The 17,686-nt window shown below is 46.6% G+C and overlaps 1 protein-coding gene across 1 annotated transcript in view; it reads left to right on the top strand.

Moving 5' to 3' along the window:
- OBSCN (obscurin, cytoskeletal calmodulin and titin-interacting RhoGEF) overlaps nt 1-17,686 on the top strand; it is a 332,859-nt gene that overhangs the window by 204,899 nt on the left and 110,274 nt on the right. The window contains exons 75-90 of the mRNA XM_083186473.1: nt 269-466; nt 1,074-1,118; nt 1,841-1,936; nt 2,254-2,472; nt 3,664-3,721; nt 6,836-6,873; nt 7,124-7,240; nt 8,617-8,765; nt 8,860-9,060; nt 9,452-9,534; nt 9,630-9,803; nt 9,926-10,085; nt 14,135-14,251; nt 14,650-14,814; nt 15,480-15,638; nt 15,753-15,930. Of these exons, the coding sequence (XP_083042599.1) occupies nt 269-466; nt 1,074-1,118; nt 1,841-1,936; nt 2,254-2,472; nt 3,664-3,721; nt 6,836-6,873; nt 7,124-7,240; nt 8,617-8,765; nt 8,860-9,060; nt 9,452-9,534; nt 9,630-9,803; nt 9,926-10,085; nt 14,135-14,251; nt 14,650-14,814; nt 15,480-15,638; nt 15,753-15,930 (2,157 nt within the window). The remainder of the gene's footprint in view (nt 1-268; nt 467-1,073; nt 1,119-1,840; nt 1,937-2,253; nt 2,473-3,663; nt 3,722-6,835; nt 6,874-7,123; nt 7,241-8,616; nt 8,766-8,859; nt 9,061-9,451; nt 9,535-9,629; nt 9,804-9,925; nt 10,086-14,134; nt 14,252-14,649; nt 14,815-15,479; nt 15,639-15,752; nt 15,931-17,686) is intronic.

Genomic DNA, 17,686 nt, shown 5'->3' on the forward strand with positions numbered 1-17,686 from the left:
GAGGCGCTCCTGGGCGGTGACTGGGAGGTGACAGGGCGTGGCTGAAAACGTGTTATGCTGTGGGCGTGACACTGATATTGGCTGCGCTCAAAAGACGATGGTTACTAACATAGGAGACCATATTCAGTTGGGTCATATTGCTGGTGCAAATGTCTATGCTGTAATTGAGGTGGCATCTAAACCCAGGCATCAGGGTCCACCCAATTTTATTATCCCAGAGACCTGTTTATATGTCTCCATGAACTAACGCTAAACCCATTTCCCTCAGGGTACCCTCGCCCGCGGGTGTACTGGTTCAAAGACGGGCAGCCCATCCACGCGTCAGACAGGATACTGATCACGGAGAAGAAGAGGAAGCGCTCGCTGGAGATTCTCAACGTGGCCAAGGAGGATGCTGGGGAATATTCCACGTATATCAGCAATTCGTCCGGTTCTGCGTACTCTTCCGCCAGACTGACGGTCAAAGGTACGCGCCTGACACTAACACACAGGTCGGCTGTGCCCGTACATTGATGCTTACATTGGGTCATCAGTGTTAGGAAGCCAAGGACTGTCTACATAGTGCATACACCCTTGTTCCATGTCAGCTTATGGTGCTCAGGGAATGCTGGTACTACGGTATTCTGACCGCTGGCATCCACACCGCTGGTTATCTGCATGTATTTCGCCTGTACTAATACCAGTATATCATGCCCATTATTTACACTTGCATATACTGGCTAGGGGACATGATTCTGCGGATCACACGCGCAGCCCCCTCTTGGCTCCCACCTTCCTGCCGATTCCCAGTAACTTGTGTCAAGAGCATCAGTTATTTCATTAGCAGAGCCCATTGTACCAGGCGCCTATTGTGCAGCCATAGTGAGTGCTGGTTTAGTCTTTTCTGTAGAGAGCCCCAAAAGGAGAGATTCATTGTGTACCCAGCTGAATCACGCGGCTTCATCGCCGCACACGTGGGCCACGTGTTCATATCGCTGCACGTTAAAATAAAACTAATAAATATTCAATACAATAAATTCTTGTGCTTTAACCCCACATCCATTCCTCAGAGTCTCACGCTTATTTCATTTCAGGACCCGGGGAACTGCAAAAGGAGAAAACAGCAGACGACGCAGGAGGTCAGCCATTTTGTCTGCCATGTTAGAAGTCCAGCCACTGCCTGCCGCCGCCATTTTGTGTGCTGAACCAATATACAGGAGAACACTGTTGTGCTGGTTCAGTACACAGGATGCCGACTAAACTGTACATAAGAAACTTGTATGGTAGTTTCAAGATTACGTGTTGAAAAATGTAAATTGCAACCAAATTAAATCACTAATTTATGTTTCCGATGAAATGCGGAAATGTAGGATGTATGTTGTAAGGGGACCATTTATCAGCGAGTGATAAAACTTGTTTTGTATGAAAAATAGTGCACCAGTCAATCAGCTCCCAACTGCCATCTGTTTGCAAAATGACAGTTGGGGGCTTATTGGCTGGATCAGCATTTATAATATGCCATGAGTTGTCCACGTGCATAGTACATTAATTAAATGTGTTGAAAACTTATGAAATACCACCCAAAAAGTGGCCACCATGTGTGCCTTGACCATTGTAATGTCCAACCTTTGAACCTGTCAACTGTTTTTTCCTGTTGACCTTAAGCACTGTTGACCTTTTGTGGTTGTTGGCCAAATCATGTTGACCATATCCGGTTGACCTATTGACTTTTGACCGGACACCCCGTGATGTTAGGCAGCTGGGATTAGTCCTCGCGTTGGTCATTAGTTGGGTGAAATAAGGCTGGAGATCGCTGCCTGGTTGAGCCACACAATGATTCTCACTTCTTTGTTGGCCACAGATTTGGTGAAACCGGTTCCCCCAATGTTCCTGGAGAGATTCACCAACAAAAAGGTGCTGAAGGGCTCCAGCATCACATTATCTGTAAAGGTGGAAGGTAATATACACGACATCATTATATCCAGGTTTTTAGTACCCTCTACGAAATTGTAATAATAGTATTGGTAATGGGCTTTATTAATGGGTTGGTAAAAGGGCGCGTGCTCCTCAGAACTTTGCTTATGGTGTCACATTTTAGGGTGCACAGTTCATTCGGTTGTGTTCTGTCCCTAATAAAAATAATAACGTAGCAAACATATGATTGGTCTATAATGGTTGTGGCCCTTATTATCAAGCGGCTAGGTGGGTAATTAAATATTCAAGCATCTGGAGATCTTTTGTGACATTGTGGCAATATTTTTGGGGGTGTTTCAGGAGTTCCTGCCCCAACGGTCACCTGGCTGAAGGAGGAGTCTCCAGAAGATGTTCTGTGGATCAAGCCTGAGACCCCGGGCTACAAGCTGGCCAGCTCCAACATGCACCACAGCCTTATCCTGTTGGATGTCGGCACTGAGTTCACTGGAACCTACACGTGTATCGCAACAAATAAAGTTGGGCAGTCCATCTGTACCGCATCTGTAGAAGTGTTGGACGGTACGTGTCATGTACTAAGACTGGTGGTGCTTCTCGGGGTCCTTCACAATTACGGGATGTGTCAGTCTTCAAAGAAAAATAGTTTTCATGCAAAATGGGAAATTCTTAAAATATCCTAAATTCTCCTAACATTTGTCCTTACGGTATGTTACATTGTTTGCAGAGCTCCTCATAGTGACTGTAGGAGGAGTAGCTGTGTGCATATGATGTTCCCCCTCTTGTTGCCTTGTTTAGCAGAGCTCCTCATAGTGACTGTAGGAGGAGTAGCTGTGTGCATATGATGTTCCCCCTCTTGTAGCCTTGTTTAGCAGAGCTCCTCATAGTGACTGTAGGAGGAGTAGCTGTGTGCATTTGACATCCCCCCTCTTGTTGGCTTGTTTAGCAGAGCTCCTCATAGTGACTGAAGGAGGAGTAGCTGTGTGCATATGACTTTCCCCCTCTTGTTGCCTTGTTTAGCAGAGCTCCTGATAGTGACTGTAGGAGGAGTAGCTGTGTGCATATGACTTCCCCCCTCTTGTTGCCTTGATTAGCAGAGCTCCTCTTAGTGTAGGGTTACCACCTAGTCCCTTTAATTCCGGACACATATTAATTACACAGGTTCTGTGGCTGGCTGACTTCAATACTCCACTCCACCTGATTTTAAACTGCCACAGAACCTGTGTAATTAACATGTGTCCGAAATTAAAGGGACTAGGTGGTAACCCTATCTTAGTGACTGTAGGAGGAGTAGCTGTGTGCATATGACTTTCCCCCTCTTGTTGCCTTGATTAGCAGAGCTCCTCTAAGTGACTGTAGGAGGAGAAGCTGTGTACATATGACGTTCCTTCCCTTGTTGCCTTGTTTAGCAGCACTTCCCATAGTGAGTATAGGAGGAAGAGCTGAGTGCATATGACATTCCTTCTCATGTTGCCCTGTCTAACAGAGCTCCTCATAGTGACTGTAGGAGGAGTAGCTGTGCACATATGACGTTCCGTCACTTGTTGTCTTGTCTAGCAGCGTTCCTCATAGTGATTGTAGTTCAAGCATAATATAACTGTGGTTCCCATTTAAATTTGTCAGTCTAATAACATTTGGTTCTCCGGATGAGAGTTTCCCAGACAAATTAATTTGCATTTGTATAATAACTACGGTATTTTGGAAGTTGGATTTTGCTGGTGATAATCTCTCATTTCCCATCATCTTCTGTTCCAGAGAAGGAATCTCAGATCAAGGACGAGGCTGATAAGATTGTGAAAGATGTATTGATGAGGTGAGATGGGACGGACATAGCCGTGATTCAGACCTACGTCTAATATTAAGTCTGTCAATCACATTGTGAACGGCCATCGCTGACTTTGTTCCCAGGGGGACCCTGCACATGCGCGCTGCTGCCATAATCTCTCAGGGTGCGAATTTGCAGCCCAGTGATTGGTTATGAATCAGGCCCATAGAGGGATCTTCAATTTCTATACAATGCTGTGGCTGTAATCTGTAATCCACTTCGCCCCTACAGGGTCTGACAATGGCGGTGCTGCACAAATTACTGGGAAAATGGCCATTATAGAGACCTGCACGGATGAATAATGAAGCAGCCCAGAAAACAATGCACATGCAGTAGGGGCTGATTCTGGGAACAAAGCACAAAATGCATTCACTGCAGATAGAACAGACCATGCAGCGTTGCAGGGGCAGAGAAATGGAGGTGGGGCTAATACACTTATCATGTCTGCCTGTTGGGCAGCTTTATTCTCACACTGCAATGTAGTTCTGAGCTAGGACACGCCCCTCCCACACCTAACTCTCTGCACCTGTTACATCTGCCCCCCTGCAGTGCAGCATGGTGTTACCCAGGTGCTCAGTTACTGGCTGCTTCTGCATGTAGCACACACCTGTTGGGCAGCTTTATTCTCACACTGCAATGTAGATCTGAGCTAGGACACGCCCCTCCCACACCTAACTCTCTGCACCTGTTACATCTGCCCCCCTGCAGTGCAGCATGGTGTTACCCAGGTGCTCAGTTACTGGGTGCTTCTGCATGTAGCACACACCTGTTGGGCAGCTTTATTCTCACACTGCAATGTAGATCTGAGCTAGGACACGCCCCTCCTACACCTAACTCTCTGCACCTGTTACATCTGCCCCCTGCAGTGCAGCATGGTGTTACCCAGGTGCTCAGTTACTGGCTGCTTCTGCATGTAGCCCACACATGCTGGGCAGCTTTATTCTCACACTGCAATGTAGCTCTGATCTAGGACACGCCCCTCCCACACCCAACTCGGTGCACATGTTACAGCTGCCCCCCTGCAGTGCAGCGTGGTGTTACCCATGTGCTCAGTTACTTCTTTGTTTAGCCTTGCTCCCAAGTCTGACTGTGAGTGGGCGATGCTATAATTACGTGTTGCCAGCTCTGTATAATTTGTTTTGTCGAAGTAATTTGTGTTTAATAACAGTAACCAATAAAAACATTTATTTGGTATCTTTTTTTGCAATCAGGAGAACATTTAGCAAACCCCGATTCAATCCCCAACAGACAAAACATTGGTAAAATGACTCTTTTTACTGCTGATTAGTGATTACTAAGGTAAAATGGTCATTATTCCAGGGACAGCTGATTGCGTGGAAGGTCTGGAAACATACATTTATAGTTTTTAAATTGACAATTTTATGCATAGAAATTTTTGGAAATAACAGTTGGTGCGCACAGGTAGATAGGGTGCAGCTTAAGATACAGTGCAAGAAGTGACATCCAGATCACTCAAAACTACAGATATAGCAAAGGGAAAGTGCACACAATCAGTAAAGCGCTCCCCATAAACACCATGTGTATAAAATAAAATAAATGGGTACTATCCCTTTAAGGCAGTAAATTCAATCTTCAAATCCACGTGTATGCTCTGTGGAAACAACCTTTGTTTTATGCAGTCCGGTTTGCAAGCACAATGCCAAGGAAAGATATAACAGAATTTAGTGCAGATTGTTATACACTAATAGGTAAAATGTGGAATAGTCATAAACTCACACTTTACTAGTTGATATATGCGTATTCATGTATATCCCACTGGCAATCAACCGCCTCCTGATTCCACAGCATTTGGACATGGAATAGATTCAGAGAAAAGCAGAGAATAGTGCAGATTGTACACAAAAAGAGGGGTTTTATTAGGGGGTTTACACTCACATATAGGAGATAAGGGTAAAAGCATGTAATTGTGTCCCAAAAGGCAAACTGGAACTTGGTGCAGCTTCTGATTCCCAGGGCTTGATGTACTTCACTGACCCTCCGGAAAGGTCAGACTCAGGAAACCAGAGAGTAGCCAGTCAGTCCACAATGGGGGTCCACAAACGTCCAGTATACGCTAAACGCGTTTCGGATTTAACCTTTTTCAATAGCGCTTATCCTGGACTGTAGGAAGGCTGTATTCTATTCCATGTCCAAATGCTGTGGAATCAGGAGGCGGTTGATTGCCAGTGGGATATACATGAATACGCATATACCAACTAGTAAAGTGTGAGTTTATAACCATTTCACAATTCACCCATTAGTGTATAACAATCTGCACTAAATTCTGTTATATCTTTCCTTGGCATTGTGCTTGCAAACCGGACTGCATAAAACAAAGGCTGTTTCCACAGAGCATACACGTGGATTTGAAGATTGAATTTACTGCCTTAAAGGGATAGTACCCATTTATTTCATTTTATACACATGGTGTTTATGGGGAGCGCTTTACTGATTGTGTGCATCTTCTCTTTGCTGTAATTTTATGCATAGAAAAAAATGTAATCCCATCTACTTATTGCTGAGTACAGGGCAATGGTAACATATAGACATAGTGGGCAGCTGCCCAGAGCTCCCCAATCAGAGTGGGACATTCTCTAACTGCCTACCAACCTGCAGCCAGACACAATGACTAGCTGTCAGCATGCTGATTGGTGGAAGCTGGAGCTATCCACCAATCAGAGTGCAGCATTCTCTACCTGCCTCTCAGCCTGTAGCCAGACAGTGACTAGATGTCAGCATACTGATTGGTTGAAGCTGGAGCTATCCACCAATCAGAGTGCAGCATTCTCTACCTGCCTCTCAGCCTGTAGCCAGACAGTGACTAGATGTCTGCACACTGATTGGTGCATGGATGGAGATATCCACCAATCACTATATGGAAGCATGTGAAGAGACAGCACAGGACCACAGAAGGAACATGTTATAGCTTTGTTTCATATTTCCTTTGCTCTCGCGAGTGGATGTGAAGGGGCCCAGGTGCATTGATTTTCCTGAGGGCCTACAATGCTGTGAGACGGACTGACCATGCTCCGTCGTGTACTGTCGGGGACCCGGAGAGTTGTGTACAAGCCTAACGCTGATTTCTCCCTTATTTTTCCACAGTAAAGTTGGGATTTCTATCCAGGCCGGAGAAGCCGATGGTACGTACACTGAGTCTTGTAACGTGGTGCTAATTACTCATTGTGATTTACTCACTGCCGGCCAAAGCCAGGAGACATAGGGTGGCCATGGGGGGGCCATGGGGGGGGGGGGTCAAGCCTCTGTACTCACTGAGCTCCTCCTGTTATCATGAGTGTGCGAAGAGTAAGGCCAAGGTTATGTACCGGGTGTCCCATCGATCCTTCTTCCACATGCCCCGCCATAGTCCTTCTCTTCTCATTGTCTCCACAGGCGAGGGCAGGCCAGGCGCCAAGCCGAACATTTCCCTGGCTGACATGGGGACCGAGGAATTCTTCCTGAAACTGACCTCACAGATAACAGAGATGGTTTCCGCCAAGATCAGTCAAGGTAAGATAAGGAACCAGCCGATAATTCCCACCCAACATATAGCGGCCCCCGATCCACCCGAACTCCATATACACATGCCTCCTAACCGTCCCTATATCTGGGATACAGCCCTGAGTAGCCAACCTCAAAAGGGGAGGGGTTTGCACTTATCCTTTGCAGAAATGCAGTGTGTTGATTGGGTGGTTGGTGTGCGAGGCAGACAGTAGCTCAAATAACTGCATTCTGTATGGTGTCGGCCCTGCAGCTCAGCCGACTAGCTGATATACCTATCACACATATCGGAGCAGGAACTCTACCCATTGGATGTGGTGTTTGTGCTGATTTATACCAAGCTTCTGATTATTATCCAGAGCAGTCAGGTGCAATCCTTACACCTTGGCTTGTTTCCTGCTCGGAGATACAGCAGCAGCGACTGGCACTAAATATGTGCATATATTTACATACAGCAAGCGGCACTTGTGCAGGATAATTGTACTTTCCAGCTTAATGCTGGAATAGGGGAAGGAACTCTGGTCTCAGCTATTGTGTCTGTGCCAGGTCAGAGTTTCCTGACTTCCAATGTAGAAAACTGAAGATATCAAATGTCTTCCCATTATTGCAGCACTTCCTCAGCCCTCTTTCAGGACGCTGTTGCTTCCCCCAGCCGCCTATACCGGCCGCAGCCAGGGGTGGGGTCCTGGGGTGCACACCGGTAATGAGAGGTGCGACCCTACGGAGACCTTTCAGTAGTACTGCATACAAAGACAAGGTTGCAGGTGCACAATTCATACTCCCAGTTTATTGGGACATTGGAGTGCCCAGCGTTTTATGAGCTTCCCTATGCAAACACCGGGTTGTTCCCATGTAAATGAGGACGTGGCGCAGTGTGCCGATTGTGGGCGTCTGACGTCACATGACTTCACAGCCACCCGCCCTGTCTCCACGGACTTATATCTGCGATGTTTTCATAACACATCCCCTCACATGGTTGCGGGTGGGAATACAGCGGCGGGGGGAGGGGTAGAGATTCGGCGGGTGACAGGGCGGGCACTCTGGGATTTTTGACCTGTTGACAGGTCAAAAATCATGTTGACTTTTTGACCTGTCGACATTCAAAATGTCAGCATTTTTTACCATGGTGACATAATGAATGTTGGCATTTTGAACGTGTTGCTGTTTTGACCATCGGTCAATGGTGGTCGGTTATTTGATTGTAGGTAAATGACTTATGATTGTTCATTTGGCTTTGGTTTATAATGTTCTGCCATCAGTAATAACAGGTTTATAATGGGGACATAGGTAGCCCCCTTATCTCCTTCATTGTCAGCTTCTACTGGTTTTTGTTCTCTACCTGTAGGAAGCGTTCTAGATTTCTAAAACACGTCATTGTCTTATAGCCACACTTCGAGTCCCCGGGATGCACGGCATGGATAGCGATGATGAATCCAAGACCCCATCCGCCTCTCCACGCCACGGCCGGTCCCGACCTTCATCCATTGCTGTTGAGTCTTCATCTGAGTCAGAGGACGGAGACTCCAGGGGAGAGGTAGGGTTCGAAGCCTGCTGACAGGCCGACATGTCCTCGTCATTGACCGCCACCTTCTTCTGCGTAGTATTTGAGATAACTTCTTCACTTGCAGATTTTTGACATCTACATGGCGACCGCTGACTACAACCCTATTACGGTCGATAAGGAAACCATAACCTTAAAAGAGGGCCAGTACGTGGAAGTCCTGGACAACGCTCACCCGCTCAAGTGGCTCGTCCGGACCAAGCCAACAAAGTTTAGTGCCTCCCGACAGGGATGGGTGTCTCCCGCTTACTTGGATAAACGTTTGAAGGTAAAGCTTCCTGCCGGATCTCTATTTCCATATCAGGGCATTGATATCAGTCTGTGGTTCTAAAACTTCATTTGGTAATTGCACAGTGGCGTCCTACCGGAGAAGTTGCTTTTCTGGTTGAGTTCTGAGTTGGGCACATAGTTATGCAAGGGAAAAATGTCCATAAAATAAGCTTATTTATTAATGAATGGGTAGTCAAATGCATGTGGTTGAGTTGCCTTCATGATACCACCTGTACCCCCACCACCACCACCACCACCACCGTTGATGAATTTCGAGATGTCTTCAAATGGTCGTAGGCGCCCCAAGCAATTTACATCTTACCCAATATCACAAATTTCTCTTGAGTCCATCAACGACTGAGAAATATTTTGCTTTGTTTTGTTTCAAGTTGTCATCCGAGTGGGCAGCAGGAGATGCCGTGGAGTTCTCTACGGAGTCCGTGTCAGAGGAAGACTACAAAAAAAAGCTAAGGTACCTAAAATGCCTCATTTACCTCTCTTGTAACCCTCCTGGGTGTGACGAGGTCAATGGTATGTACTGTACAATAATATAAATTATCTTGTCAGCGTGCTCATCCAGGACCTTCTCAGCACGGAGAAGGAGTACGTCAAGGACTTGCAATTCCTCCAGAAACATTACGTCAACTATACTGAGAGCTGCGCCGATCTCCCAGAGGCCGTGGCCAGTCAGAAGTCCGTCATCTTCAGGAACATTGGTGACATCGGTGCCTTCCATGAAAGGTCTGTGTGATACGGCCATGTTCGTGTTATTTTCAGTACTGTTATTACAGATTATGCTGTGACAGTTACTGCACATTCCGCGTTCTAACCCCAGAAATCTCCCTAATGTTTCCTATTCACAGCACGTTCTTCCCGGAGCTGAAGAAGTGTGAGACAGACGATGATATTGCCATGTGCTTTATAAAGAACGAGGATGAGTTCAACCGCTACATTATATACCTGGTGGGACGCGTGCAGGCCGAGTCCGTGGTGGTCAACGACGCCATACAGGAGTTCTACAAAGTGAGTGCCTATCTATCCACCTATCTATCTCATATCTATCTATCTATCTATCTATACATCATCTATGTATCTCATATTATTCTATCTATCTATCTTGTATTATTCTATCTATCTATCTATTTATTATCTATCTATCTATATCATATCTCTCTATCTATCTATCTATACATCATCTATGTATCTCATATTATTCTATCTATCTATTGTATCTATCTATCTATCATCTATCTCATATTATTATATCTATCTCTATATCATCTACATATCTCATATTTATCTATCTATCTCATATTATTCTATCTATCTCTATATCATCTACATATCTCATATTTATCTATCTATCTCATATTATTCTATCTATCATATATTATTCTATCTATCAGTCATCTATCTATCTCATATTATTCTATCTATCTATATATCATCTACGTATCTCATATTTATCTACTGTAGCTATCTCATATTATTCTATCTATCATATATTATTCTATCTATCTATCGTCTATCTCATTATCCTATCTCTCTGTCTGTCTATCTAGCTATGCATTAGCTCCTAGATCAATCTCTCTATTGCGTTAAGCAGTATGTATTTCCAAATAACAGAGAATCTATTATATATTAGCCCAATGGATGAGTAAAATCATAAAGACTTTCGTTGCGGGTTCTAAATCTGAACCTTCACACCTACGAAAACACCAACAAAGGGCTTTTAACTACTATTAAAATAAATATATTTATAATGAATTAAACCCTTTCGTCTCACAAAACAGACCAGAGCAATGCTTACACGGTACCAGAGCAATGCTTACACAGTACCAGAGCAATGCTTACATGGTACCAGAGTGATGCTTACACGGTACCAGAGGAATGCTTTCATGGTACCAGAGTGATGCTTACACGGTACCAGATCAATGCTTACACGGTACCAGAGCAATGCTTACACAGTACCAGAGTAATGCTTACACAGTACCAGAGCAATGCTTACACGGTACCAGAGCAATGCTTACACAGTACCAGAGCAATACTTACACGGTACCAGAGCAATGCTTACACAGTATCAGAGCAATGCTTACACAGTACCAGAGCAATGCTTACACGGTACCAGAGCAATGCTTACACAGTACCAGAGCACCAGAGCAATGCTTACACAGTACCAGAGCAATGCTTACACGGTACCGGAGTGGTGCTTACACAGTACCAGAGCGATGCTGACACAGTACCAGAGCACCAGAGCGATGCTTACACAGTACCAGAACGATGCTTACACAGTACCAGAGCAATGCTTACACGGTACCAGAGCAATGCTTACACAGTACCAGAGCCCCAGAGCAATGCTTACACGGTACCAGAGCAATGCTTACACGGTACCAGAGCAATGCTTACACAGTACCAGAGCAATGCTTACACGGTACCAGAGCAATGCTTACACGGTAACAGAGCAATGCTTACACGGTACCAGACCAATGCTTACACGGTACCAGAGCAATGCTTACACGGTACCAGAGCACCAGAGCAATGCTTACACGGTACCAGAGCAATGCTTACACGGTACCAGAGCACCAGAGCAATGCTTACACGGTACCAGAGCAATGCTTACACAGTACCAGAGCACCAGAGCAATGCTTACACGGTACCAGAGCACCAGAGCGATGCTGACACGGTACCAGAGCAATGCTTACACGGTACCAGAGCAATGCTTACACTGTACCAGAGCAATGCTTACACGGTACCAGAGCAATGCTTACACGGTACCGGAGCACCAGAGCAATGCTTACACAGTACCAGAGCAATGCTTACACGGTACCGGAGTGGTGCTTACACAGTACCAGAGCGATGCTTACACAGTACCAGAGCAATGCTTACACGGTACCAGAGCAATGCTTACACAGTACCAGAGCCCCAGAGCAATGCTTACACGGTACCAGAGCAATGCTTACACAGTACCAGAGCAATGCTTACACGGTACCGGAGTGGTGCTTACACAGTACCAGAGCGATGCTGACACAGTACCAGAGCAATGCTTACACAGTACCAGAGCAATGCTTACACAGTACCAGAGCACCAGAGCAATGCTTACACAGTACCAGAGCAATGCTTACACAGTACCAGAGCAATGCTTACACAGTACCAGAGCACCAGAGCAATGCTTACACGGTACCGGAGTGGTGCTTACACAGTACCAGAGCGATGCTTACACAGTACCAGAGCAATGCTTACACGGTACCAGAGCAATGCTTACACAGTACCAGAGCCCCAGAGCAATGCTTACACGGTACCAGAGCAATGCTTACACAGTACCAGAGCAATGCTTACACGGTACCAGAGCAATGCTTACACGGTACCAGAGCACCAGAGCAATGCTTACACGGTACCAGAGCAATGCTTACACGGTACCAGAGCAATGCTTACACGGTACCAGAGCACCAGAGCAATGCTTACACGGTACCAGAGCAATGCTTACACGGTACCAGAGCACCAGAGCAATGCTTACACGGTACCAGAGCAATGCTTACACAGTACCAGAGCACCAGAGCAATGCTTACACGGTACCAGAGCAATGCTTACACAGTACCAGAGCACTAGAGCAATGCTTACACGGTACCAGAGCACCAGAGCGATGCTGACACGGTACCAGAGCAATGCTTACACGGTACCAGAGCAATGCTTACACGGTACCAGAGCAATGCTTACACTGTACCAGAGCAATGCTTACACGGTACCAGAGCAATGCTTACACGGTACCAGAGAGATGCTGACACGGTACCAGAGAGATGCTGACACGGTACCAGAGAGATGCTGACACGGTACCAGAATGATGCTGACACGGTACCAGAGCAATGCTTACACTGTACTATTTTTCTAAATGGCTTTTAGATTTTACACTTTTGAGGTTCCAATTTCATATTTCCCTTTGTCCAGGACTATGGCTTCTCAATTGTATCCTTATAATGGAGCAAACACGTTTTGTCTCCATTATGAGAAGTCATCAGGAGGATCTTGAATAACAACACAACAAACATAACTATTAATGTACTAAATTGGTGTGCATGAAATAGTTGTCCACTGCACAAAATAGAGTTTGACGGTATATCAACCTTACGTATTGTGTGGTCGTGATGCCTTTTGCAGCGAAATGCGTCATGGAGAACGCTCCAGTAGGGAAGGGTACTTGTGTATTATCACGGCGCCCACGATTTCCATCGCAGGGCATTGTACAATGAAAAATCGCGTTGCATCGCATGCGATATGATCGCATGCGATGCGATGCGACGCGATTTGACCAATTTTTAATTATATGGCTTCTGACTATGTTAAATGCCCCCCCCAGACCCAATTTTTAATTGTATACCCACCCTCATGGCTCATGAGTATGCGAAATGCCCCTCCATTGTTAACGCCACCCCACTATCAACGCCAACCAGAAGCGTGGCGAGCGCTGCGAGCCCGCGAGGGGCGGCAGTACGCGTCCTATGACATTTTCATACCCCCACTATCCACGTCGGCGTGGAGTTGATTTTATAAAGTGTGGCGAGCGCAGCGAGACCAGCGAGGGGACGCGCATAACTTCACAGGTATACGCGTGGGGGTATGAAAAGGTTGTAGGACGCGTACCGCCACCCCTCGCAGGCTCGCTGCGCTCGCCAGGCTTCAGGTTGGCATTGATAGTGGGGTGGCGTTAGCAATGGGGGTCATTTCACATACTCATATCCCATCAGGGTGGGTATACAATTAAAAATCGGGTGTGGGGGGCCCATTTAACATGGAAATCAACGGAAAATCGCATCCATCGCATCGCATGCCATTATAATAGCATGAGATGCGACGCGATATTAAAATTGTATATACAGCCCCGGGAAAAGGCTGAAATCGGGTCCATCGCATGCCATCGCATACCTTAATTAGTGGCATGTGATGCGATGCGATGGGCGCCGTGATAATACACAAGTACCTAGGGAAGTTGCGAGTTGTCCAGTGTACTCCGTAATCTCCTGGACATTCCAAGGGAGTAGGAAGTACCATGGAATAATACATATCTGTGATTGTTTCAGAACTACGCGGACGAGACCTTGGCTCTTTGTGACCCATCGCAGCCCCCGGTGCCTCCGCTGCAGCACTACCTGGAGAGGCCAATAACCCGAATTCACCGTTATCAAGTCATTATCAAGGTGAGAATGAAACACACCCTACCGCACGGTGCCGTCACCCTACAGAGGGTGAGATTGCTATAAAGGGTGTAAGCGCTTGCTGGGAGGGTGTAGCGTTAATTATACCAAAAAATTCATCGTTAGAGGGGAATATACATTTATCAGATCCTCTTTTCCTCCAGATGTACTAAGCCATAAAGAGAGAGAAAGTATCAGCCAATCAGCTCCTAACTGTCATGTTACGGTGTGTTTGAGAATGACAGTTAGGAGCTGGTTGGTACTTTATCTCTATCCACTTTATCGCTCCCTGAGGCTTAGTACATCTGGCCCATTTTCCTAGAAATGGTTTGGGAACGTTTCTTGGACAAGGTATAATTCCGCTCCTATCCTAAGACATTACTGTTAACATTATCCTCCAGGAAATGATCCGGAACAAAGCCAGGAACGGGAAAAACTGCGCCCTGCTGGAGCAGGTCTACGCCATCGTGTCCGCGCTGACCCGGAGGGCGGAGAATTTCCTGCATGTGTCAATGATCGAGAACTATCCCGGAACGCTGGAGGCGCTGGGAGAACCCATCCGACAGGTATGTTTAGCGTGTTGCACAGAGACAAGTGAGGTTTCCACCGAATATTCCCGTCATTTATAGAGTTCGGGAAGAGGAGACTCTGCTGCTGCTGGCGATTAGGTAGCGCAGCTTGGAGTACGGCGTTACTGGATACACTAGTGTCTAACTCACTGAACAGTACAGTATTGTACAGTACAGTAGTTATTGCGCTATAGGGCATTTCAGTGGTCACTTCATGCGCATGCAATCCGGATTATTCTTTGCTATAGCTTTGCATTAGACATCTGACCCATGCACAGCGGTGATTTCAAAAGGCGACATCTTGTGGATGATCGCTGGTATTGCACTCATCCAGTAACGCCTCGACAAGGTCAAAAGGTCGACATGAGTTTTTTTTTTAATTGTGCTGACAGGGGGTATTTCATGTCCTACAATCCATACTGAGTGGACGGAGAATATAATAGTGCCCGAAGCCATGCAAACTCATGTCGACCTTTTCCATGTCAACCAGACTTTTTGACGCTGTTGACCTTTTGACTGTATATATTCCAAGAACATGTACCACCGCCCTGCATATCCTCGCCATCCTGCACACGGATGCTTGTGAGTACATGTCGCCGAGACGTAAGTGGAGGAGTATCTGGGGGATAATGGCATCTCCTTTCATATGTCATTTGGCGCAGGGTCATTTCATCGTATGGGAAGGCGCCCCTGGGGCTCGAATGGCCTGGAAGGGGCACAACCGACATGTCTTCCTGTTCAAGAACTATCTCATCATCTGCAAAGCCAAGAGAGACACCAAGACCGACACTTACAGCTACGTCTTCAAGAACATGATGAAGGTACGTGTCTCTCCAATCTGCGCCTTGCGCGGTATCTACGCGTTAAAACCCCCACCCCCATTCTGTTCCTCCCCGATGTGTGGCAGCTCCCTAAGCCCACTCTTTCATCTCCAGTTGACGAACATCGACGTGAACGATCAGGTGGAAGGAGATGACCGGGCGTTTGAGATCTGGCACGAGCGGGAGGACTCCGTCCGCAAGTACTTGCTGCAGGCCCGCACGGTCATCATCAAGAACTCGTGGGTGAAAGAGATCTGCGGCATACAGCAGCGCTTCAGCCTGCCACTATGGAGTAAGCCACGTTCTTGTGTGTGTACACCGCGAGGAGCGAGGTGTCACAGATATTGGTGATGGAGTTTATATAGATTCTGATGCAGTATTGTGGGGGCTCAGCCAATTGTAAGTCAGTATGGGTGGATATAATGAGATGATATGGTGTGCCTATAGATTAACGAGGAACCAGTGACATCACAAGCATGATTTGCACCTCAAGTGCCTAATGTAGGGTACACACCAGGGCGACCCGCTCCTGATGCACATCGTGAGCGGGTCGTCAGTGTCTCGTCCGACCCGCTCACGGTGATGCGGGGGGGCACGACCCGCTCACGATGTGCACCATGAGCGGGTCCGATCCAATAGCGACCCGCACCCGGCTGTATGGTCGTCATTGAGATCCTACCTGCAGCAGGTAGGATCTCAATAACGACCGACCGACCCGCGGGACCGCGCATCGGATCGGTATCGGTCCACACCAGGACAGAAAAAGGCCCAATCAGCACACAATCTACATCCAATTGGTCGGAATTGGATCTAGATTGAGGGGATCGGGCCCTAGTCGTCCTGGTGTGTACCCAGCATTAGTGCGGTGAAACAGGTGCCACCACCCAATGCGGTGACATGGAGGTTGGTCAGCCATCCCCACACTACTGGTTTAATAATGATAAAGGGCAGTTTTATATCAGGGCTTTCTGGGAATTTACCTCTGGACCTCAGTGATGTGAGGCAGCAATGCTAACCATTGTGCCATCATGCTGCCTGCTGGTTACCTCCTCCAACTTGGAAGCCACAGTCAGGAGACTTCCCCAGGGCAGCTGTGACATCAGTGGTAGTGGTATGGTGATGTCATTGCCATAAACTGTCCTGTTTCTACTGTTTCCCTTTGCACAACACGATTGGGGGAAACCAAATGTTCTCTCTTGCCCAGAGCAGCAAAGTATCCGGTCATGGAGCATGCGGGTAACATCACACGGTAATGTGATAAAGGGTCGACGGTGCCTAGGTAGACAGTCAATATGTTGACACAAAATGGTTGAGACGTGCAAGGACGACATATACAAAAGGTAGTCACAATCAAAATATTGACATGGAAGTGGCCAACGCATGAAAAGTTTGACACTCCAAATGAGTGTACGGCAAGGCTTGCCTCTGTCACCATGCTTCAGGGCAAGCTGCCTCACGGTGCACATGGGTGCTTAAATATTAAAAAGTACAAAAAAGAAAAAAATATCCTAAATATCTTTATCATGTGTCAGCCATTGCCTCTGTCCACCATATTGTGTCGACAGTGGCATAAGTTTACACCAGGTGAATAGAAGGTGGCCCCGTCCAGTGGCTCTGGCTTGTAGCAAATCTCTATGGAATGAGTGGAGAGAGAAATCTGTCTTTGAAGGGGACCCTTTGACAGCTGGAGCCCAGTGGTCACAACCTCCAATGTCTCTGGGTGTCAAACTATTGATTGTTGACCTAAACATTGTCAAACTATTGACCTGATACCCATCACACGGGGGTGAGATATATAATGCCGTCGGGAGAGATAAAGTAACAGCCAACTGGCTCCTAAGTTATTTTAAACACAGCCTGTAATGTGGCAGTTAGGAACTGGTTGGCTGGTACTTTATTTCTCTCCTAAGCTTCAGGCATCTCCCCCAGAGTTTGATCAGATGAGTCAGGCTTTTAACAAAGGAATAAAGTATATACCAAGATCAGTAACATCACCGTATTCCATGTATTAGTATAGTCTGCGGTCACTAATAAAACTACATAGTTTC

The sequence above is a fragment of the Crinia signifera genome, chromosome 5 (assembly GCF_055691185.1).
Source record: "Crinia signifera chromosome 5, ASM5569118v1, whole genome shotgun sequence".
In the NCBI taxonomy this organism is placed as follows: Eukaryota; Metazoa; Chordata; class Amphibia; order Anura; family Myobatrachidae; genus Crinia; species Crinia signifera.